At 41.6% G+C, this 23,171-nt stretch overlaps 1 protein-coding gene across 4 annotated transcripts in view; it reads left to right on the forward strand.

The window, feature by feature from the left end:
- Positions 1–23,171, forward strand: part of GRAMD2B (GRAM domain containing 2B) — a 128,379-nt gene that overhangs the window by 103,900 nt on the left and 1,308 nt on the right. For all 4 annotated transcript variants that reach the window (XM_053566314.1, XM_053566315.1, XM_053566317.1 and 1 more), the window contains 8 exons: positions 3,322–3,417; positions 6,560–6,631; positions 6,729–6,809; positions 10,371–10,482; positions 11,022–11,144; positions 12,089–12,176; positions 13,283–13,387; positions 17,981–18,074. In XM_053566314.1, the coding sequence (XP_053422289.1) occupies positions 3,322–3,417; positions 6,560–6,631; positions 6,729–6,809; positions 10,371–10,482; positions 11,022–11,144; positions 12,089–12,176; positions 13,283–13,387; positions 17,981–18,074 (771 nt within the window). The remainder of the gene's footprint in view (positions 1–3,321; positions 3,418–6,559; positions 6,632–6,728; positions 6,810–10,370; positions 10,483–11,021; positions 11,145–12,088; positions 12,177–13,282; positions 13,388–17,980; positions 18,075–23,171) is intronic.

A 23,171-nucleotide genomic window follows, 5' to 3' on the forward strand; every position in this document is an offset into this window, starting at 1 on the left:
CTTTGGGTTCGTGTGAGCTCCGTGAGTTTTCAATCATTATTCGCAATTAGAAGCAGTTTCTATACTCATGAAGTAGCCAATTAAAAACTTTGTTTTGAGCAGTATATGTGCTTCATCTAAATAGTCTCTCTGACGCTACTGGCAGGCATATAGTGACCACTTCACAAGTCTAATGGCAATTCTTTATTTTGGTGGTGTCAGGTCTACAGACTAGCATACTATTCTTTAGGTGAACCTTGTTATTTTTATCTTGTTTATTATATAGAATTATACTTAAACACATTGATTTGCCATATTACCTGAATCAGTATAATACAAAGTAATATTAAGTAACATTCCGCTGTATTTCTAGATTTCTGGATCATAAGGATTTGTTCATGGGGGCACATTTGTTTAAGTGGGAAAGGGGGTTGGGTAGTACTGACCAACATGATAAAGATCATTCTCAGGAATTCAGAGAGAGCCAGCATCTCTGAGCAAAGCCGCAGGAGTTGAAGATATTAATGAACAGAGAATTGTCCTTGTTAAGAGATGAGGAAATTGACAAAAGCAGTAAAGGCAGTTTCAAGCTAATATGATCGTAGCAATGGTTTTAAAATTCTATTTCTACCTAAGAGAGGACTGATAAAAAGAAGCTAAAAAACCTTTTTTAGACCCAGATTTTCTAAGGACATAGACATGCTGAAATTGCTTTTACATGAGTTGTGTCTAACCCACAGAAGCAGGAGATTGAAAATCATCAGGAGTGGGAATAAGAACCCTGCTAATGACTTGTATTGTCAAGTCCCCATCTCAAGATAGTTGTCAGAGGAGATTTGGGCTTCAGAGATACCACAATTCCCAGCAGACCTCTACCCAGCATGATCCAATATACTAAAAGCACCTGAACAATCTGCTCTAGGAAGGGAAACCTTCTAAGCACCTAATCCTGGAAAAATATCAATAAAGCAAAGCCTTAATTTAATCAGAATCTGTTAGTCAGCCGCTGTTGAAGTTTTCAGATGTCAGTAAAATTAACATGCATGTATCATGTTCCATCTAGGTTCCAAATGAAAAGTGATTGAAGCTTTATTTCACAAATGTTACCTAGTCACAATTTTATGCTTATGAAGCAATTGATGGAAAACTCTTTAAGGGTGTCCCTTGCCTTAGATTATGAAAAAAATCTAACTTTATAGCCTTAGTCACTGTATTTGTGTTGCTACCCAGAATCAAACTTAGGTTCACTCTGACATCTATCTTTCTTATCTAAGTAGATCATGAATTATATTTTTGCAAAATTATCCCAACTTATAGCTTCTGAATTACATTTCACTCTTGAAATTTTTTGTGAGTAGAGTTCTAGCAAAATAGTTTTTAGAAAATATCTCTGTTAGGGCACCTGTGGCTCAAAGGAGTGGGGCTGATGCCCATATACTGGAGGTGGTGGGTTCAAATCCAGCCCCAGCCAAAAACTGCAAAAAAAACAAAAAAAAAAATAGAAAAGAAAATATCTCTGTTAGACCCTCGTTCTTTCATAGCCTTCCCGTTTGGAACATGGCAGGGCAGGAAGTAACCCTGTCTCATGAACCTAGATGTGAAGGCAGATATTCAAAATAAAAACCTCACTCTTCTTTCTTCAAGCTGGCTGTGCTTGAATATAAGATCCTGCTCTTCCTCACTGGCCTTGTTGGGGTCTTTGGAAATACATGAGGCATTTTTACCAAGCAGATGTTCAAGTGGATGTGTGTACCTATGGAAGGAATCAGAGGGAATCAGATCATTTTCTTTCTATCATAACTGTGTGTGACTCTTACTTTCAGAGATCAAAGTGATATGATCCTGTTTTCCTTTGAGACCAAACCTGGTCAGAGGGATGTAACTTAGAAGCATCAGGAATTTCTACTGTTCTTTGTACCATCTGATAACATTCTTATAGCACATTGTATAGAAAAGCACACATTTTAGAACAGATTGGTTCAAATTCCATTTTTGTAACCTTTTCTATGTATGACTTGAAGCAAATTTTGTACCTCTCTAAACAAATTTCCTTATCTTTTATAACAGCAACTTTATAGGACATCGTAATTAGATTATATTCTCATATGGTATTAATAATAGTAACTTCTACATTATCATTATCATTGTTGGTATTCCTTATTGAACCAGGAGAGAACTTAATTACACCCATCCAGATTTCATGAGACAAGTGAGAAAATGAATGAAATCTTATTCAGCCCTGAGCATTTTCCACATATTATCTCTTTAAATCCACAGAAAATCCTGAGAATTAGACAAGACTTATCTCCAATGTATAAATCCGGACACTGAGTCCAAGAGTAGACAGTTTATCACGCTGACTAGGTCATGTAGCTACAGACTGAATATCCTTTATCTGAAATGCTTGGGACTAGACATGTTTCAGATTTTGGATGTTTTCCAATTTTGGAATATTTTCGAAATATTGCATAACCAGTTAAGCCTCCTAATCTAAAAATCCAAACTCTAAAACCCTCCAATGAACATTTCCTTTGAGTGCTGTGTCCACGCTCGGAAAGTTTTGGATTCTGGAATATTTAGGATTTCAGAATAAAGATGTACAACCAGTAGTAACAGAACTGAGCTGAGGATTCAGGTCCCAGACTTTCTGTCCAGTGATGTTCTAGTACACCAATGCTTTTTAATACTTTCCCGACCCATCTTATACCTTACAACAGCAGATGGGGTTTGTGCAGGGTTAACCAAAGTGGATAACCACAAGCTTGATACTTATTTAGCGCCTTGAGCTTTTCTTTAAAATGAACATAAATTTTGCATCTCACACATTTCCATGTCTGAGATAAAGGTTTCCCACCTGGACTGTCAGTAGTGTTGATGATCCCGATTTGTCCTCTGGTTTTACAAACACCAGTTTGAGGCACTTGGGGACACAAGATTCCAGATTCCTTTATCTGCTGTCTTCATTTCTGTTTATCTTTTTTTTTTTTTTTGTAGAGACAGAGTCTCACTTTATAGCCCTCGGTAGAGTGCCGTGGCATCACACAGCTCACAACAACCTCCAACTCCTGGGCTTCAGCGATTCTCTTGCCTCAGCCTCCCAAGTAGCTGGGACTACAGGCGCCCACCACAACGCCCGGCTATTTTTTGGTTGCATTTCAGCTGGGGCCGGGTTTGAACCCGCCACCCTCGGTATATGGGGCTGGCGCCTTACCGACTGAGCCACAGGCACCGCCCTCTGTTTATCTTTTTTTTTTAATTTTCTTTAATAAAATAATAAACAACACAGAGAAGTGTTGCTCTGTGAAAATGTGAACCAGCGTTAACTTGGTTCTTCTGTTTCAGATCTCCATTCCTGTTTTCTCGGTAACCCTAATAAAGAAAACCAAAACTGCTCTTCTGGTGCCAAATGCCCTGATTATAGCGACAGTGACAGACAGGGTGAGTATGCAGCAGAGTGAGGGCGACCTTGCCTGGTCCTTCTGCTCTGGACCCTGTTGCCAGACAGTCCTCTCGGCAAGGATCTCTTTACCGTCATTACTCCCCCATAGTCAGGTGATATCTTGTAAGACTAATTTTAAAAATTATAGCCTGTAGAAGCTTATGTACTGTTGTTTTTCTTACAATACTTGCCTGACCACGATCAAAAACATAAAATTCTTTCCCAATTTCCTTTTCCCTAATATCTGTCAAGTCAGGCTAAATTGATATATTCAGTTTTTTTTAATATTATTTTAAAAACTAAAGGCCAGGCATGGTGGCTTATGCCTGTAATCCTAGCACTCTGGGAGTGCTTGAGGTCAGGAGTTTGAGACCAGACTGGGCAATATAGTGAGACCCCGTATCAACAAAAAAATGGAGAAATTGAGGATAATTGGTGGGACCACACCTATGGTGCATCTTACAAGGGTACATGTGAAATTTACTAAATGTAGAGTATAAATGTCTTAACACAATAACTAAGAAAATGCTGTGAAGGCTATGTTAACCAGTTTGATGAAAGTATTTCAGATTGTATATAAAACCAGCACATTGTACTCCACGATTGCATTAATGTACACAGCAATGATTTAATGAAAAAAAAAATGGAGAAATCATCCAAGCGTAGTGGCACATGCCTGTGATCCCAGCTACTTGGGAGGCCCAGGATAGGAGGATCGCCTGAGCCCAGGAGTTGTGGGCTATGGTGAGCTATGATGATACCACTGCACTCCAGCCCAGTGACAGAATGAGACCCTGTCTCAAAAAAACAAAACAAATCCTTGCTGACAGGGTGAGGCAGGGAGATAGTGAAGAGTCCCCAGGGTGGCTGGGCCAGCCTCCCCATAACCTGCCAGCCCCTGCCCAGAACCTTCTCAGGCACACTAGGTGTGTGCCTGCTCTGCGATGGCAGCCGAGGATCACTTTCTATACACTCTTTGCTACCAAGTAGCATGCACTACCTTTCTTCTAGACAGAAATTCAAGAGCTATCATTGACTATTGGACTACTCCAGAAATGTGCAACAAAAATATTTGCATGGAAAGTGGTATTTATGTCTGCTTGGCAAGGGAGGGAGTAGAGTTGTTTATCTACTTTTTTTTTTCCTTTTTTGAGAGAGAATCTCACTCTGTGACCCTAGGTTGAGTACCATGGTGTCATAGCTTACAGCAACCTCAAACTCTTGGGCTCAAGTGATCCTCTTGCCTCAGCCTCCCAAGTAGCTGGGATTGTAGGGACTGGCCATAATACCTGGCTAATTTTAGAGATGGGGTCTCACTCTTGCTCAGGCTGGTCTTGAACTCCTGAGCTCAAGCAATCCACCCACCTTGACCTCCCAAAAGGCTACTCATTTTTCACTTAAAATTCTTTTATTATCTTTTACCAATTTCTAGGAAAGCATAAAAGCTACCTCCTATTCTAACCATACTAGAAAACTTAGAGAAAGATAAAAGAGGCTATTCTGATAAGCTAGGAAATGGGTTAATATCTATTTGGGGATCTTCTTTTTTTTTTTTTTTTAATACTAATAGCCAACAGGCATCAAGTACTTCCTCCTTGCCAGGCATATACTAAATGCTTTGCTTACTTGTTCTCATTTACTCTGCACTAGCACCCTGTGAGGGATATAAGTATTAAGAAAACTAAAGGTGGGCGGCGCCTGTGGCTCAGTCGGTAAGGCGCTGGCCCCATATACCGAGGGTGGCGGGTTCAAACCCGGCCCCGGCCAAACTGCAACCAAAAAATAGCCGGGCGTTGTGGCGGGCGCCTGTAGACCCAGCTACTCGGGAGGCTGAGGCAGGAGAATCGCTTAAGCCCAGGAGTTGGAGGTTGCTGTGAGCTGTGTGAGGCCACAGCACTCTACCGAGGGCCATAAAGTGAGACTCTGTCTCTACAAAAAAAAAAAAAAAAAAAAAGAAAACTAAAGGTCAGAGGAGTTACACAGTTTTCCCAACGTCTCTCACCAAGTGTCAGAACCAAACTTTACAACTAGGTCTTTCTAATGCCAGAACCTACAATGTTAATTACTTTGAAATATATTAATAGTGCTTTCTCGGGAATCATTCAAGTTCTTTCTTTGGTGAGTCGGAGAGATAATTGCAAACTCATGGAAAGGAGGTCTGGAAAGATTCTCTGGCTTAAATAGATGGAGAAAAGCAGTAGGTTTTATATTTTCTGAATGTAGTATTTATGATAAAAATCATTCTTCAAAATCAGTCATCATTTTGCCTCCAAATTATTTGGTTCTGATTTTACTCCTTTCCCATAGCTCACTTACACACATCCACTAAAAAATGTCCATATTTGTACAAGGAAGAATCTGAAAGTTACATGAAAAAGAACTAGCTTATTTGAGCTTTCAGTGGAAATCTAGGTCAGAGCAGAGAAAGCAGCTCCTTGAGAATTGTTAAATACCTTTAAAAACAAAAACAGAGGGGAAGAGACTTTCAAAAGGATCTATCAAATATGAGCCTTTTTTTTAAGTCCAGAACTTTTCCTCTCTGTGCTTATTTGGGGCACTAATCTCAGAGTTTCAGAGGCTTCACTTTTGCCTTACATTTCTTTGTTTTGGGGGTGGGGGGTGTTTGTTTCTTCCTTTGTTTTTGTTTTTTTTGAGACAGAGTCTCACTTTGTTGCCCTCGGTAGAGTGCCGTGGGGTCACAGCTCACAGCAACCTCCAGCTCTTGGGCTAGGGCGATTCTCTTGCCTCAGGCTCCTGAGTACCTGGGACTACAGGCGCCCGCCACAACGCCCAGCTGTTTTTGTTGCCGTTGCCACTGCTGTTTTAGCTGGCTGGGGCCGGGTTCAAACCCACCACTCTCAGTGTATGGGGCCAGCACCCTGCCCATTGATCCACAGGGGCCGCCCTGCCTTACATTTCTTTATTACTCTTAAATTGGGTATGGGGATTTTGTTGCTAATGTGAGGGCATATACATTTGCTTTATTTAAAAAGAAATTGAAAGTTTGGATGAGATGAATGAGAATATAAACCAGGGAATGGTCTACATCATTTGAAATGAAAAAACGATACATAGACACCTTTTTGAACTTGGCTTCTTCTCGGCAGGGTCTGTCAGTAATTACTCTGTTTTATTTTTCAGTACATCTTTGTCTCCTTGCTCTCCAGAGACTCAACTTACAAACTACTCAAGTCTGTGTGTGGACACTTAGAAGTGAGTGTGACATCCTCCAGCCTCAATTACTGTCTCTTCTGTATTTCTTATGGTTTCTTAGTTGATTTGATTTTTCATTTCATTCCAATAATTTCAGAGTACAAGTGTTGGTAACAGTCCCAATCCATCCTCGGCTGAAAATAGTTTCCGAGCAGACCGCCCTTCATCTTTGCCTCTGGTAAGTTGCCTACATAACTATCTAAATATGAAAGAAAGGGAGCGTGTCCCCAAATGTCTGAGTCCCAGTTGCAGAAACAGGGCACATCTGTCCCAAAGAAGAGGGAACCATAGGAGGTCACAAACTTTTGTCAGGTAATTAAAGAGTTGTCCTGCAGAAGAAAAGACACATGATAGTAGGCTGTCTCAGCAAGTCACTGGTCACCTAGACATTCATGAAGTCTTGCTCTGTTTGCTTGTTAATATTGTTTGAGAAGGATTCACAATCTGTTTGAGGGCTGAGTAAGCCTGTAGATCAACAAATGTCAAGGGCGGCGCCTGTGGCTCAGTGAGTAGGGCGCCAGCCCGATATACCGAGGGTGGCGATTTCAAACCCAGCCCCGGCCAAACTGCAACAAAAAAATAGCCGGGCGTTGTGGCGGGCACCTGTAGTCCCAGCTGCTCGGGAGGCTGAGGCAAGAGAATCATTAAGCCCAAGAGCTGGAGGTTGCTGTGAGCCATGTGACGCCACAGCACTCTACCAAGGGCAGTAAAGAATAATAATAATACAAAAAATAATAATAATAATAATAATAAAAAAATAAAAAAACAAATGTCTTTTATTCTCAAGGCACTGTGCTAGCATATACCATAAGAAAAATCAGAACCAATTCTTGTCTTCAGAGATGTTACAACTTAGAAGAGATCAAGCTACTCTGAAATCACTGTAGGCTGGGTGCGGTGGCTCACACCTGTAATCCCAGCACTCTGGGAGGCTGAGGCATTTGGATTTCTTGAGCTCAGGAGTTCAAGACCAGCCTGAGCAAGAGCAAGACCCCATCTCTACTAAAAAATAGAAAAATTAAAATGGCAGAGAATAAAAGAACACAACCCTCATGCAAAAAAAAAGAAAGAAAGAAAAAGTAAAACTAGCCGGGCGTTGTGGCAGGCACCTGCAGTCCCAGCTACCCAGGAGGCTGAGGCAAGAGGATCACTTGAGCCCAAGAATTTGAGATTGCTATACCACAGCACTCTACCTAAGGCAAGAAAGTGAGACTCTGTCTCAATTAATCAATCAATAAATAAAATAACTGTAGAAAAAAAAGGAAGCTATAACACGCCCAAGTGACAGGGTAGAAATGGTTGGATTTCCTTAGACATCGTTGACTATAAAGTAAATCGCCAGTGGGAGTTAGTAAATCTCCTTTCTGTATAGAATTTGCACCTTTAATGATATTTTCCAAAGAGAGTTCTAATTATATCATTTAAATGATTCTTCCCAAATTGATTGTTATTAAATACTCACCTTTAGTGAAGCAGTATGAGCCCATGGTTTCAACATCTATAAATCTTTTTTTGGAGCTACTAAAATGTAGTGGTGTTAAAAACATGTCCACACAAATACTTTTGTATAAGAATTGTCATAGCCAAAAAGTGAGGAAAAACTCCAATGTTCATCAACTAATTCATAAGTGGATTGTGATTTATCCATAGAGTAAAATATTATGTTATTCAGCCATAAAAAGAAAATGATATAGTATAAAATACTACAGCAAAGATGGACCTTGAAAACATTATGCTGAGTGAAAGAAGTCAGAGATTCTCAAGGCCACATATTATATGATTCCCTTCATATGAAACGTCCCAAACAGGCAAATTGTAGGGATGGAAAGTAAATTAGGGAATGGGATATAGGAAAAATTGGGAGCTGATGACTCATAACCACAGGGTTTGTTTTGGGGGTGATGGAAGTGTTCTAGAATACAATGGTGGTGGTTACACAACGTGATCATTCTAAAAACCAGTGAATCTAACTGGGCATTGAGGCACGTGCCTATAGTCCCAGCTACTCAGAAGGCTGAGGTAAGAGGAACACTTGAGCCCAAAAGTTTGAGTTTTCTATGAGTTACGACACTACGGCACTCTACCAAGGATGACAAAGTGAGACTCTGTCTCAAAAAACAAAAAAAAAAACATTAAGTTATGTACTTTAATATGGTAAATTTTATATTATATAAATTTTGTCTCACATTTTAAAAATCTACCTCTAGGGCGGCACCTGTGGCTCAGTGAGTAGGGCGCCAGCCCCATATGCCGAGGGTGGTGGGTTCAAACCCAGCCCTGGCCAAACTGCAACCAAAAAATAGCCGGGCGTTGTGGCGGGCGCCTGTAGTCCCAGCTGCTCGGGAGGCTGAGGCAAGAGAATCGCGTAAGCCCAGGAGCTGGAGGTTGCTGTGAGCCGTGTGACACCACGGCACTCTACCGAGGGCGGTACAGTGAGACTCTGTCTCTACAAAAAAAAAAAAAAAAAAAATCTACCTCTATACAAAGTAATGGAAAGCAGTGCAAAATATAATGAAGCGTGTGTAATTTGGAATCCAACAAACCTGGTTTCTAATCTGGGCTCCACCCCGCTGCGTCGTCAGGCAGGCTCTTTATCTGTTCCGACTTGGTTTCTTCTTCCATTAACACGCCAACTCCACAATGAGGCATGAAGGTGAAATGCAGTCATGTATCTAAGGAGCTTTGCCTGATACGTGGGTCATCACAAAAGTTTGGAGATAGACAGAAATCAAGAAACGTAAAATCCAGGTGTGTAGAAACAAATGAAGTCCTGCCAGCCACACCAATAAGCCAAGGAAGTGGAAATCAGGACGCTGTCAACTGTGTTCCCTTGAAGTGAAATAATGGACCAAGGCACAGCCTGTCTCAAAACTTACGTGATGACCCACGTACGTGATAGGCATCAATAAATTATTAAATTGAAGAGTTTTCAATTTTTCAGTTTTCCTTCCCCTATAAATTCTTGCATAAATTTGAAATGAGTGTTAAGATGAACACTCATTCAGTTCAAGGTGAAAGGTTGGTAAGTTGCTTACAAGATGAGTCTCTGCATCACTTGGCAGGTAGTAAAATTGTTAAAAGCTCAGCCCAGTTGTCCCCTTGCCAGGACATTTTAATGACACTACTTGTTTCTTCAGTTGTTAAGCACCTTGAGGAAACCAACAAAATACAAAGCAAGATATCTTTGCATTTTCCCTTTTAAATGCAATACCCCTGACCCTATTTTGATTTAGTTAAGGAAGGAAAATAAATAAACTTTCTTTCCAGGGTCAAATTTTGTGAATTTTTTCTGGTTCCAATACTTTTTTAAAACACTATAATTTAGTTCTATCTACCTCTCTATATACATAGTCTAACTGGACCTGGAGCTTCCTCCCCACTTTTTTCTCCATATGTGTCTCTAGTAGTTTTCTTCTCATTACAGAGGGCTAAGGAGACCTCTGCAGCTTCACATTGGAAGTTTGTCAGTCACCAGCATTCTAGGGTTTTCTTCCAGACATCCGTTATGCTGAACAGGTTGGCCACTGTTTTTGGACAGAACACTAACTGCCCAGAAAAATCTCAGTTTCCGTGACCAGATTGTCAGTGATCTGTTAGGACAATCCCAGTACTGTGGGCTAATCCTTTCTTCTCTTCTTTATTGTATAAATCAGACCTAGGTGAAAGGGCTGGGAGGTGCCAAGTCCTACCCATTTAATAAGGGAAAATTGGGTCTCCTTATTTTATTATTTCCTTTCAGGATTTCAATGATGAATTCTCAGATCTGGATGGAGTGGTCCAACAAAGGAGGCAAGACTTGGCGGGATACAGCAGTTCTGGTTCTCAAACTCCTGAATCTGAGAACTCTCGAGGTCTGGGAAATTGTTGTATTTTGACTGAAATTTAATTCCCCACAAAACATCCTCACCTTACCCCCTTAAAAAAAAAAAAAAAAAACCTCGACTGGCCTTCCTAGTCAACAACTGGGAGAGGGGTCTAGGGAAAAGACACCTTAGAAGTTATAAGGAAAGAGATTGCCTGTGTGGCTGAAAATTCATATCCCTTTATACACATTTAACAGAGGTCTCTTAAGTAGACATGCTATTGGGGTAGCTGAGAAAGATACACATACAATATTTTCTCACTGCTTATTTCAGACTCGTTATTAACTGTTGTAGCTGAATCATCCTCTGAGACAGCTGGGAGACTACAGACTGTCCTTACATCATTTTACGACTTACTCACTTAAGCTTTCAGTTTCAATCCCCAACCTCCACGACCAACTAGTGAGAAGGCCCATTTATGTTCTTCACCACTGTGCATGTTAAAGGATTGGTTTGCTGCATGGTTGGTCTTATCCTTTTAAATACATTGAAGAAAAAACTTACCCAGCTCCGTTTTGGCTTGGTAGATTTCCATGTGACAGAATCCCAGACAGTTCTGAATGTCTCTAAGGGAGAAGCAAAACCAACTCGGGCAGACCCCCTTGTGAACCGAGGGCCTGAAGGAAAAGCCAAGAGTCTCCCAGCATATGGTAAGGAAGGGACTCTTTTTTATTATTATTAATATTAAATCATAGCTGTATACATTAATGCAATCATGGGGTACCATACATTGGTTTTATAAACAGTTTGACACATCTTCATCACACTGGTTAACATAGCCTGCCTGGCATTTTCTTAGTTATTGTGTTAAGACAATTATATTCTACATTTACTAAGTTTCACAGGAAGGGACTTTTTGATGGGGCTGGTGGAGACGTCTGTTTGTAACCTGTAAAGGGTTCCCCTGCATGTTTCACTTTATAACTGCTTTTCATCTTCTCTCCCTCCCTTCCTGTTAACAGGCCTTTGCATATTAATTCGCTTACTCATCCAACAAACAGAACCCAGTTCTGTGCTTTGCTATGGGGAATACCAAAGTGAATAGCCTTCATAAAAGTCACTCTATTATTCTGAATACATGCGATTATGTTTCAGAAATTGCTAGTAAAACTCAAATTCTTCCTTTCTTTTTTTTTTATTAATTTATTTTTATTGCTAAATCATAGCTGTGTACATTCGTGCAATCAAGGGTCTTCCTTTCTTATTTACTAGCTAGTCTAATAAGTACCTACCAGTTATAAGGATAAGGGAGCAAAGATATTTGCTGCATTGTTCACCGTTGACTCCAGCACAATGCTTCACAGAGGGAAGGCTCTGGATAAATATGTGTGAAATGAAACGTGTTGGAAGAAATTGTAGCTTTTGGGCTCGGTGCCTGTAGCACAGTGGTTACTGCAAAAAGAAAAAGAAATTGTAGCTTTTGGTTAGAAGGACAACCAGAAGGCTTCAGTTAATATTTTCTCTGATTTCTTTTACCTGGGAATAATTACCTCTCTCAAGTACCAATTACCGATGAAGGGGGTGCTGGATGAAAGAAGTGTGTTATGGTTTTAATTATTTGTTTTTTGTTTCCCACCTTCCCTCCCCTAAACAGGTCAGTCAGAAACCACTGGACTCATACATAAAGTCAGGCCCCAGAAATGCCCAACTCTCCAACATGTTCTTATATTCTATACAATTGTGTAAGTAAATGAATTTATTATGAGCGATTTAAGAAAATGATTCAATTTCCTAAAGGAATCATCCCTTCACATTACCAAGAACTGTTGTAAATCTCACTTATCTTCATTGTGACCCAGATGTTTTCTTTGACAATTTCTGTCTCCTATTTCAACAGTTTTTTTCTTAGGCTTAGGTTATATTTTCATAATGATTGTACCAAATCCAGCAGAGGACACATTTCTGAGTTTCTTCTATAGGGAACTTCGGTGAATTATGAAGCATCTTTGTTCTTACATATTTGTCTTTTTTTATTTTATTTTTAATTGACATGTACTAGTACGTATTGGTGAGGTACACGTTGACGTTTCAAGACATCTAATATATGGTGATCACAGCAGGCTGATGAGCATCCACTTCCCCTTTAGCGTTCAATAGCCTCCTCGTGTCACTAGCTTTAACTGTATGTCATTGTCACCTGTAGTCATTCTGCGGTGGTATAGAACACTAGAACTTATTCATCCTCTCCAGCAGTAATTTTGTTTTTCCATTTGTCCCATATTCTCCAGACAGAGGCCAAAACAACTTTAAAATGTCATCATCCCCTTTACTAAAAACCTAGGCACTGACTCTTTTATCTCCCCATCATCTAGTCTGGAACTAGTTATTCTTCTGAAAATAGCATGACCCATTGGGAGGCTGTTCCTCACAACCAAGTAGGATATGCCCATCTGGTTTCCGTGTAAAGCAAGGAATTTGTGAGTCACCGGAGACTGAGACTGGGCACTCTTTTCCCAGGGTCTTCAAGCAGAGGAGGACAATACCTCAAGGGAGGAGTGGCGCTGGCTTGGTACTCCAACTTGGGTCTCACCTTGACCAGTCCTATTAGAATGACCATTATTTGCAAATTGAAGGACTTGGGCTAGAGGATCTTAAGTCTCTTGCTAGCTTTCAAATTTTGTGACAAGCATCGGCCTGAGTAAAAAGGACATTTTTCGAGCCTTTTTAGCCGTTATTTTGGAAAATGCCTTGCCTTGAGTATACCAAGTTAGCTCTGAGTTTATTATTTTATGATCATCAGGTCCTACCCATTATCCTGTTGAAAATTTCTCTTCTAATCTCTTTTCAGTGTCTGTGCACTAATCATCTCAACCTTCTACATGAGGTACAGAATCAACACTCTGGAGGAGCGGCTGGCGTCCCTGACCTCCATTGTGGACACCCATAATACTGCGTAAGACCGCCCCCCCCCCCCAGTGCTGTCATCTGCTTGCTATTCAGATTAGTAGAATAGTAACAATCAACCTGAGCTTCACATCCTTCTTAGCAGACATTCCTGGAGATGCATTCAGTGTGAGACATTTTATTTACTGTGTACGTGGAAAGATAGGAGGGTCCTAGAAATAATGACCTAATCCTGCTCTATATTGGAGTTGCTTATAGTATTGCTAGTAAATGGCAAGAAGTAAGCCTAATCTTACATTATCTTGCTCTGCTATTCTAAGATGTGGCTGTGACCTTGTCCCATTTATTCAACTGTACAAGTGTATCTTAGTTAAATGGCAGTGAGTCAAGCATTCACAGAAAAGAAACAATTGGAGTAACTCAGCACATGCCATTCTGAATAATAACTCTTTTTTTTTGTTGGTTTTTTTTTCTGAAACAGTCTCTCACTATGTTGCCATAGGTTGAGTGCCATGATAGCTTACAGCAACCTCCAACTCTTGGGCTTAAGTGATTCTTTTGCCTCAGCCTCCCAAATAGCTGGGACTACAGGCACCCGCCACAACACCCAGCTATTTTGTTGTTGTAGTTGTCATTGTTGTTTAGCAGGCCTGGGCCAGGTTCGAACCTGCCAGCCCTGGTGTAGTGGCCGGCGCCATAGCTACTGCACTACAGGCACTAAGCCTGTATAATAATTCATTTCCCAAACTCTTGACCACTACACAGATTCATGTGAGTAGTAATTAGTTGAATGTGTCTGTGAACATTTTTTTCAATAGTTGTTTTTAATATGCTCGACCTAATTAAATCTTTTCAGACGTAGAGTTCTTTTTTAAAAAACTTCTTTGCATGAAGATTTTGAACATTGTCTAAAAAGTGAAATACATTATTCCATGTTAGAAAGTGGATGTTTCGCCCAAACTTTAAAAGTAGAGATATTCCTTTACAGTGTATCTACCATGTGCTGGAGATTCTATCAGATTGGATACAGACATATATAATTCTCGCTCATTATATTTTCACCATACTCTCATAAGAGAACGATCATTCCCATTTTACAGATGAGAAAACTGAGATGCAGAGAAATGATCAATGTCTTACAATTTGTAATAAAATCGGGATTCAGATGCAGGTCTCTATAATTACAAAGATCGTGGGCTTTCAAGTCTCCCACTGGTTCTCAACCTTTAATGTACATCAGAAGCATCTAGAGGTCTTTTGTTAAAAGATATTTCAGGGCCCGTCGCAGAGTTTCTGATTCATTAAGTCTGGGGTGGGACCTGAGAATTTGCATTTCTAGCAAGTGCCCAAGTGATGCTGAGGACACTGACCTGGGTTCTATACTTTGAGAACTACTGTGCTGTACTGTTCTGAGAACCTTTCTTTACTTCTAAGAATCAGGTAAATCCTTGTCCTGCGGCTTACATGTATGCTGGAGTACAGGTTATTTTTGACCCATAAATATACATCTGAACCAATAAAATACAGAAGGTTTAATCAACAGTTTGGAATAGATTGATACCTCACCCTTACTCTCTACCATCATTCAAAATGTTAATACACCTAGAGTTAAAGGTGACTCATATAGACTATTAGTTTACTATCTCATAGGAGATAGTTTTATTAGGAAAATATACCTCATGTCCTGTTATCATTTACTTAACTTGGTGATAATGAGAAGGAAATTCCACTAATAGAAGGCAATTGGGGCTCAGCGTCTGTAGCTCAGCAGTTAGGGGGCCAGCCACAGACACCAGAGCTGGCGGGTTCGAATCTAGCCCAGGACTGCCAAACAACAATGACAACTACAACTAAAAACTAGCCAGGCGTTATGGTGGGCACCTGTAGTCGCAGCTACTTGGGAGGCTGAGGCAAGAAAATTGCTTAAGCACAAGAGTTTGAGGTTGCGGTGAGTTGCAACACCATGGAACTCTACCCAGGGCAACATAGAAAGACTCTGTCTCAAAAAAAAAAAAAAAAGAAAGAAAGAAAGGAGGGAAGGAAGGAAAGGAAAGGAAGGAAGGAACGAAGGAAAAAGAAAAGAAAGAAGGCAATTGGAATACTCATTCTGTTATTAGAACACTCAACCGAGGAGGAAGGACAATCTGAAAAATAACCATTTACAGGAAAAACCACAAAGATCACATTTGACAGGAGGTAAGGAAACACCCATAATAGGAAGATCTGTTAATAAACACTGTTCCAGGACCTGGGCTTCCTCAGTATTTTCTTCATTCACATTAATCCACCTATGCTACCCTGGTGGCTAAATCCACACATGAAATCTGCTTCTTCAGTTGCTAAAGCACCATTCTTTTGAACCTCCACATATTACCAACTTGGTTTACAGATGAACAGCCTGTAGCTTGTAGGCTCCTCCATGGGTCTGCTTTCCTCCAGATCCCTAACTCAGTGATGAGAACATAGCTGCTACTCAGAATCTCACACCATAAGTTAGTTCTCCAGGCCTTGGGTCACTTATCCAGAAAATCAAGGATTCAGATTGCATTTCTGTGGATTAGGGATAAAAAATACATTATTTATTTCAGTACTAGGAAATAGAAAGATGCTTTCTTACCATTTAGATAATCATCAGTAGTTTACCAAGTGCCTATATCTCCAAAATCGACCCTAAGTAAAGTAAGACCATTACTGCCATTCGAAGCCTACAACTTCTACTTGCTTCAGCAGCACAAATGCTAAAATTGGAATAATAGGCTTGGTGTCTGTAACTCAAGCGGCTGAGGCGCCAGCCACATACACCAGAGCTGGCGGGTTCGAATCCAGCCCAGCACTGCCAAACAACAATGACAATTACAACCAAAAAATAGCCGGGCGTTGTAGCAGGTGCCTGTAGTCCCATCTACTTGGAAGGCTGAGGCAAGAGAATCTCTTAAGCCCAGGAGTTGGAGGTTGTTGTGAGCTGTGATGCCACAGCCCTCTACCCAGTGACAGCTTAAGCCTCTGTCTCTCTTTTTTTTTTTTTTTGAGACAGAGCCTCAAGCTGTCACCCTGAGTAGAAGGCTATGGCATCACAGCTCACAGCAACCTCCAACTCCTGGGCTCAAACAATTCTCCTGCCTCCGACTCCCTCGTAGCTGGGATTACAGGCACCTGCCACAACGCCCAGCGAATATTTTGGTTGCAGCCATCATTGTTTGGTGGGCCTGGGCTGGATTTGAACCCGCCAGCTCAGGTGTAGTGGCTGGCGCCTTAGCCACTTGAACCACAGGCACCAAGCTGAGGCTGTCTCAAATAAATAAATAATAAAATTAGAATAATACAGAGAGGATTAGAAAAAAAATGATAGGTAAGGGCGGCGCCTGTGGCTCAGTCAGTAGGGCGCCGGCCCCATATACCGAGGGTGGCGGGTTCAAACCCGGCCCCGGCCAAACTGCAACCAAAAAATAGCTGGGCGTTGTGGCGGGTGCCTGTAGTCCCAGCTACTCGGGAGGCTGAGGCAAGAGAATCGCTTAAGCCCAGGAGTTGGAGGTTGCTGTGAGCCATGTGACGCCACGGCACTCTACCGAGGGCCATAAAGTAAGACTCTGTCTCTACAAAAAAAAAAAAAAAAAAAAGATAGGTAAAATTAAAGCACAACCAAGAAGTCAAAGAAGAGACAGAGTGGCTCGGCGCCTGTAGCTCAAGCGGCTAAACCTGAGCTGGCAGGTTCGAATCCAGCCTGGGCCCGCCAAACAACAATGACGGCTGCAACCAAAAAATAGCCGGGCATTGTGGCGGGCGCCTGTGGTCCCAGCTACTTGGGAGGTGGGGGCAGGAGGATCGCTTGAGCCCAGGAGTTGGAGGTTGCTGTGAGCTGTGAGCTCTCTACCCAGGGTGACAGCTTAAGGCTCTGTCTCAAAAAAAAAGAAGAGACAGATCATAGTTCTTAACCTTAACATGAAAATCAGATAAACAGCTTTACACCATCTCCCCAGGAAAATGTATATACATCTCCAAACTGTCTACAGTGTTAGCTGGTATAGACCTCCAGTGGACCCAGGGTAAGAGTCAGATGGGCCATACAGAGTCAGATGGTAAACATTGAATACATCATCTGTTAGACTACAGACAAGGGCAGTTATATTGTACAGCAAGTCTCTGTAAAAATCTCACATTGCAATGGAAATTTTATTAACTAGATAAACATTCCTAATCTTTTTGAAAGTTCAAATATAAATGGCAACTTCTTCCAATAAAAAATATGTATATGATTGAAAAGAGAAATCATTCTTGCAAATTTATGCTGTGTTAGGGGTAGCGAGTCTGTTAGGGTTAATAAAAGGGTTCTGAACCCCCCCCGCCCATACTTGAGAATACTTGTCTGATTTTTGTTTGTAAGCCAAGTCATACCACACCAACTAATATAAAAATAGCTTAAGAGATTTCCAACTGAGCTTTTAAAAATTAGTCCCCTGAATGTCTACTCTGAATTATGGCAGGGCCTTTCTGATGTTAACAAATGAAATGTTCTATTACATTATATTATTATATTAAACTATTATAAACTAGTTTTCTGTTCAAGTGAATTTAAAATGTGTTCATTCCACTTCCTTTATTTTGCCATCCCTGCTCATAATAATTTTTCTCTTTGTTCTTACAGACAGACAGCACCATCTGGCCTGGGGTCACAAGTACAATTAAATGTGGAAGTCCTCTGCCAAGAGCTTACAGCTAACATAGTGAAATTAGAAAAGGTGATCTATTTCTTTCCTGTGTATAGTGGTGCTAACAGTAGTGCCTGTGGATGGCCATGGGTCAGGTCAAGGTTGATACACTCAGACACCTTTAGTGTCGTAGCAGATGACCTAAATGACCATACCTAGCCAGGGAGTTAACATGGTAAATGTGGAAGGATATTTTTTACTTCCACAAAGAAACTTTTCTTGGAACACATGGTCTTATTGGTCAATTTTTTGTCTTTCCTCCTTGGCTAGAAATAGTATTTCTTTGTGTCATAGGACCTAATGGTAAGTGACTGTTGACATCAAGGCTCAGCTCAGGACACAGTATGGAGTGAACTGGAGACCACTGGCCTGACCTAAAACTACAACCCCAACTCCACCCAGACTGATTGTTGCCATATGTAAAAGTTTTCATTCAATCCCTAGTAGAACCTTGGAAGACAGGTGTCATTGTTCCCATTTGACAGAGGGAGAATCAAAGTTTTGGGTTAGCTTGCTCAAGGTGACACTCCTAGGAAGTTGACAGACTGGGCAGGTCTGCCTGACTGCAGAGTTGTGCTCAGAAGCCCTCTGCTTGACTGTTCTCAGGACCTAGCTATAGGCTTTGTTGATAAGGCGGCTAATGAACCTTTACCTCTAAAAGTATCTTCCCATTGGGCATGTCTAAACACAGAGAAGAAAAGCACTCCAGAAATATCCCAGAAGTTTAACCTGATTAACATGTCTTATTTTCTTCTCCTTTCAACATTTCTCTCCCTTTTTTTTTTTTAATGAGACAGGTCTCTGTCTCCCTAGGTAGAGTGCCCTGGCATCACAGCTCACAGCAACCTCAAACTCTTGGGTTCAAGAGATCCTCCTGCCTCAGCCTCTGGGACTGTATCTGGAACTACAGGCACCTGCTACAATGCCTGGCTAGTTCTTCTATTTTTAGTAGTGACAGGGTCACCTCTTGCTCAGGCTAGTCTTGAACTCCTAAGTCCTGAGCGCAAGCAATTCTCCCACCTTGGAGTCTCAGAGTGCTAGGATTACAGGTAGGAGCCACCATGCTCCCTTCTCATTCAGTAAGTACTTTGCTTTTACCCTAATCTTTTAAGAAAGATTTAGAGTGAAGAATCTGGGCTCAGCACCTATAGCTCAAGCGGCTAAGGCACCAGCCACATACACCAGAGCTGGCAGGTTCGAACCCAGCAGGGCCTGCCAAACATCAGTGACAACTACAACCAAAAAATAGCCGGGCATTGTGGCGGGCACCTGTAATCCAGCTACTTGGGAGGCTGAGGCAAGAGAATCACTTAAGACTTGAGTTGGAGGTTGCTGTGAGCTGTGATACTACAGCACTCTACCCAGGTTGACAGCTTGAGGCTCTGTCTCAAAAAAAAAAAAAGAAGAAGAAGAATCTGACTGAGCACGGTGGCTCACACCTGTAATCCTAGCACTCTGGGAGGCCACGGCAGGTAGATCAACTGAGCTCATGAGTTCTAGACCAGCCTGAGCCACAACAAGACCCCATCTCTAAATATAGCCAGGTGTTGTGGCAGGCGTCTGTAGTCCCAAGTACTCGGGAGGCTGAGGCAGTAGGATCACTTGAGTCTGAGGTTACTGTGATCTGTGATGCCACAGCACTCTACCAAGGCAACAAAGTGAGATTCTGTCTCAAAAAAAAAAATAAAATTGGGCAGCACCTTTGGCTCAAAGGAGTAGGGCGCCTGCCCCATATACCAGAGGTGGTGGGTTCAAACCCAGCCCCAGCCAAAAACTGCAAAAAATAAAAATGAAAAATTAAGTAAAGAATCCAGAATTTGGTGGCTTTACCTAATAGTGCAGTTTGTGCTTACTTGGGAAGAAATATGAAATACAAATGAGAAAATTATCTTTGTTTTCCTACTCTGGTTATCTAGCATTTAACAACTAAAACATTGAGAGGGAAGACTTTTTCAAACATCTAAACTAAGTCAGCACAGATAATTCATACTGAATCATTCTATCTACGACCAAACTTGGAAACTATTTCTTTTGCATCCAAAATCAACCTGAGAAGGTATGAGTTAGGTACCAAAATTTTTTTCCTTTCTAAAACGTTAGATTCTGAGAATTGAAGATAAATTATGGTTTTTGTTTTTTTTTTTTTAATGAAATGCTTACAAATGTTTAGCTTTCATGCTAACCTAGAAAATGGAGTGGTATTAATTTTCAGTTTTGTCCGCTCTGATATACAGATGATATCCTTTGGATCAGAAACACATGGAATCCTGCAGCCTTCTTTCTTGTTTCTTCCCACATTTCTGCCATGCTACATTCAGTAATCAGGAAACAGAAAGACTTGATCACAGAAGGCCAACAGCTGGCTGGGTTTTAGGCAGGACTTCAGAGTCCAGTGAGGCGGCCAGGGAGTCCTATAGGAGTACCAGCAGAGACCACCTTTGTCCCAAGGCAGAATCAGAAAGACTGGACTGGGGTCAAAATGTACATGTTAACATTCGAAAACGTTACACTTTGTACACAGCGGTAAGAATGATAAAAAGAGGGATAGCCGGTGCAGTGACTCATGCCTATTATCCCAGTAACTTAGCAGGCTAAGGCAGAGGAGTTCACAGTTGAGCCCAGTTCAAAGTTGACCTGAGCTATGATCGCAATCCTGAACTTCAGACTAGGCGACAGAGTGAGACCTTCCCCCCAATCTCCAAAAGAAAAGAAAAGGGGGCAAGGGGGTTAACTGGGCATGGTGGTGTGCACCTATAGTCCCGTCTACTTGGGAGACAGAAACAGGAGGATCTCTGGAACCAGGGGTTCAAGGTTACAATGAGCGGAGACTGCACCACTGCACTCTGGCCTGGGTAACAAAGGGAGACCCCTCCTCAAAAGAAAAATTACTAGGCCACACCCACGTTCTTGTGATTGGTTGGCCTCCTCTACAGAGGAAATAGGACACTAACCCAGCACAGCCCGCTGGCGAAAGTGCAGCTACAGGCTGCGAGGCTGCAGGGATCTGAGACTGGGCTCCACTCCTGTTCCATACCAGCAAATCCTTCCTACTCTATTTCAGAGGAGACTGATCATGTCCAAACCCCATGATCTTTCCATATAACGTCCCTATCAGTGTTCCTGGCACCACTAACCTTTCAGTCACCTTTGTCGCAAATATAACAAAAATTGTTAACTCTTGGCAGCACCCGTAGCTCAGTGGGTAGAGCACTGGCCACATACACCCAAGCTGGTGGGTTTGAACCCGGCCAGACCAGCTAAACAACAATGACAACTGCAACAAAAAAATAGCCAGGCGTTGTGGCAGGCGCCTGTAGTCCCAGCTACTTGGGAGGCTGAGGCAAGAGAATCGCTTAAGCCCAAGACTTGGAGGTTGCTGTGAGCTGTGACGTCATAGCACTCTACCCAGGGCAACATAATAAGACTCTATCTCAAAAAACAAAGAGAAAAAATGTCAACTTTTTGCTCTTTTCACTTGCCACTGATTGACTAATTAGTTGGCAAGAATTCTGTCTTCCAGTGCGTCCTCTAAATCTTTCCAGCCGCATCATTCTGGTGCACCCAGGCTTCCCACGTCCAGTCTGGTAGTGTGAGACCCCGTGACATTCTGGGTTTCATTTGTATTTTCCTAATGACTGCCAAGGTTGAACATCTTACATATTTATTGACCATTTGGGTTTGGGGGTTTTCTTCTACAAATCACCTATTTACCTCTTTGTTTCACTTTTGGGTTTTTTGTCTCTATAGGTATGTTTTATGGATTTTGGATGTCAGTCCTTGGTTTCTTTCCTTTTTCTGCCATCTCATTTCTGTTTTTCCAGTTATCCTGGGTCCTGAGGGATGGGGGGGGGAAGACAGGAGGCAGGAATGTGAGGAAAGAAGTAAATAGTTACTTTCTAGTAATGGAAGTGGCATTGATGGTGGAGCAGTAGAGTGGAGAGAACATAAATTTTACAGTCAGACCTCTATGCTTATCCCCTCTGCCTCTCACAGCCTTTATAACTGGTCCCATCACTTACCCTCCCCGGCCCTGAATTGCATGCATACAACCTGCCTTTGTGTGGTGTTGTGTGGTCTGGGGAGCATGCGTGTAGTTTCCAGCACATACCTATCACGTCCCTTTCTGCTCCACTTGCCCTAAGCACTCCTATAGGACATCACAAACATTCCTTGGGAATGTTGTATGTTTATTGTCTAATAGGAGCATAAAACATTATTATGTGGTATTTCCTGATTAAAATCATTAAATGGATCCAGGCATGATGGCTCACGCCTTTAATCCTAGCACTCTGGGAGGCCAAGGCAGGTGGATCGTTTCAGCTCAAGAGTTCAAGACCAATCTCTATCTCTACTAAAAATAGAAAAAGTAGCTGGGCATTATGGCAGGTACCTATAGTCCCAGCTACTCAAGAGGCTTAGGCAGGAGGATTGCTCGAACCCAAAAGTTTGAGGTTGAGGGCGGCACCTGTGGCTCAAGGAGTAGGGTACCGGCCCCATGTACCAGAGGTTGTGGGTTCAAACCCAGCCCCGGCCAAAAACTGCACAACAAAAAAAAAGTTTGAGGTTGATGCCACAGCATTCTACCCAGGTTGACACAGTGAGACTGTCTCAAAAAAAACCATTAAATAGTTTCTGTAAAGACCAATTTCCCATTGTCTCTGAATGCATTTCGGTCACACCTGGTGTTGCCAGTTCTTTTTTTCTTTTTCTTCTGTCTCATTTCTCTCAGTCTTCTGTTGACATTTTCATCTTTTCTTTTTTTTTTTTTTTTTAATGTGACCTGAGGTTTTGTTGTTGTTGTTGTTTTATTTGCAGTTTTGGCCGGCATTAGGCTTGAACCTGCCACCCCTGGTATATGGGGCTGGTGCCCTACTCCTTGAGCCACAGGCACCACCCAACATTTTCATCTGTATGACATTCCTTTTTTTTCTTTTTTTTTTGGCCCTATCATTTCATTTCAAAGGTGTTTATCAGACAGAATTCTATGCCATGAAAAAGCATTTGTTTGCCTCATCTAAATTTAACTCATGTCTTTTATGCAAGGTAGAACAGATTAATCTCAAGCATTACAAGGGCCATAGCAAATATGCCCTTACTATGCCTCATTCTACTTAATAATAGGAACTT

This window comes from Nycticebus coucang, chromosome 17 (assembly GCF_027406575.1).
Source record: "Nycticebus coucang isolate mNycCou1 chromosome 17, mNycCou1.pri, whole genome shotgun sequence".
Taxonomy (NCBI): domain Eukaryota; kingdom Metazoa; phylum Chordata; class Mammalia; order Primates; family Lorisidae; genus Nycticebus; species Nycticebus coucang.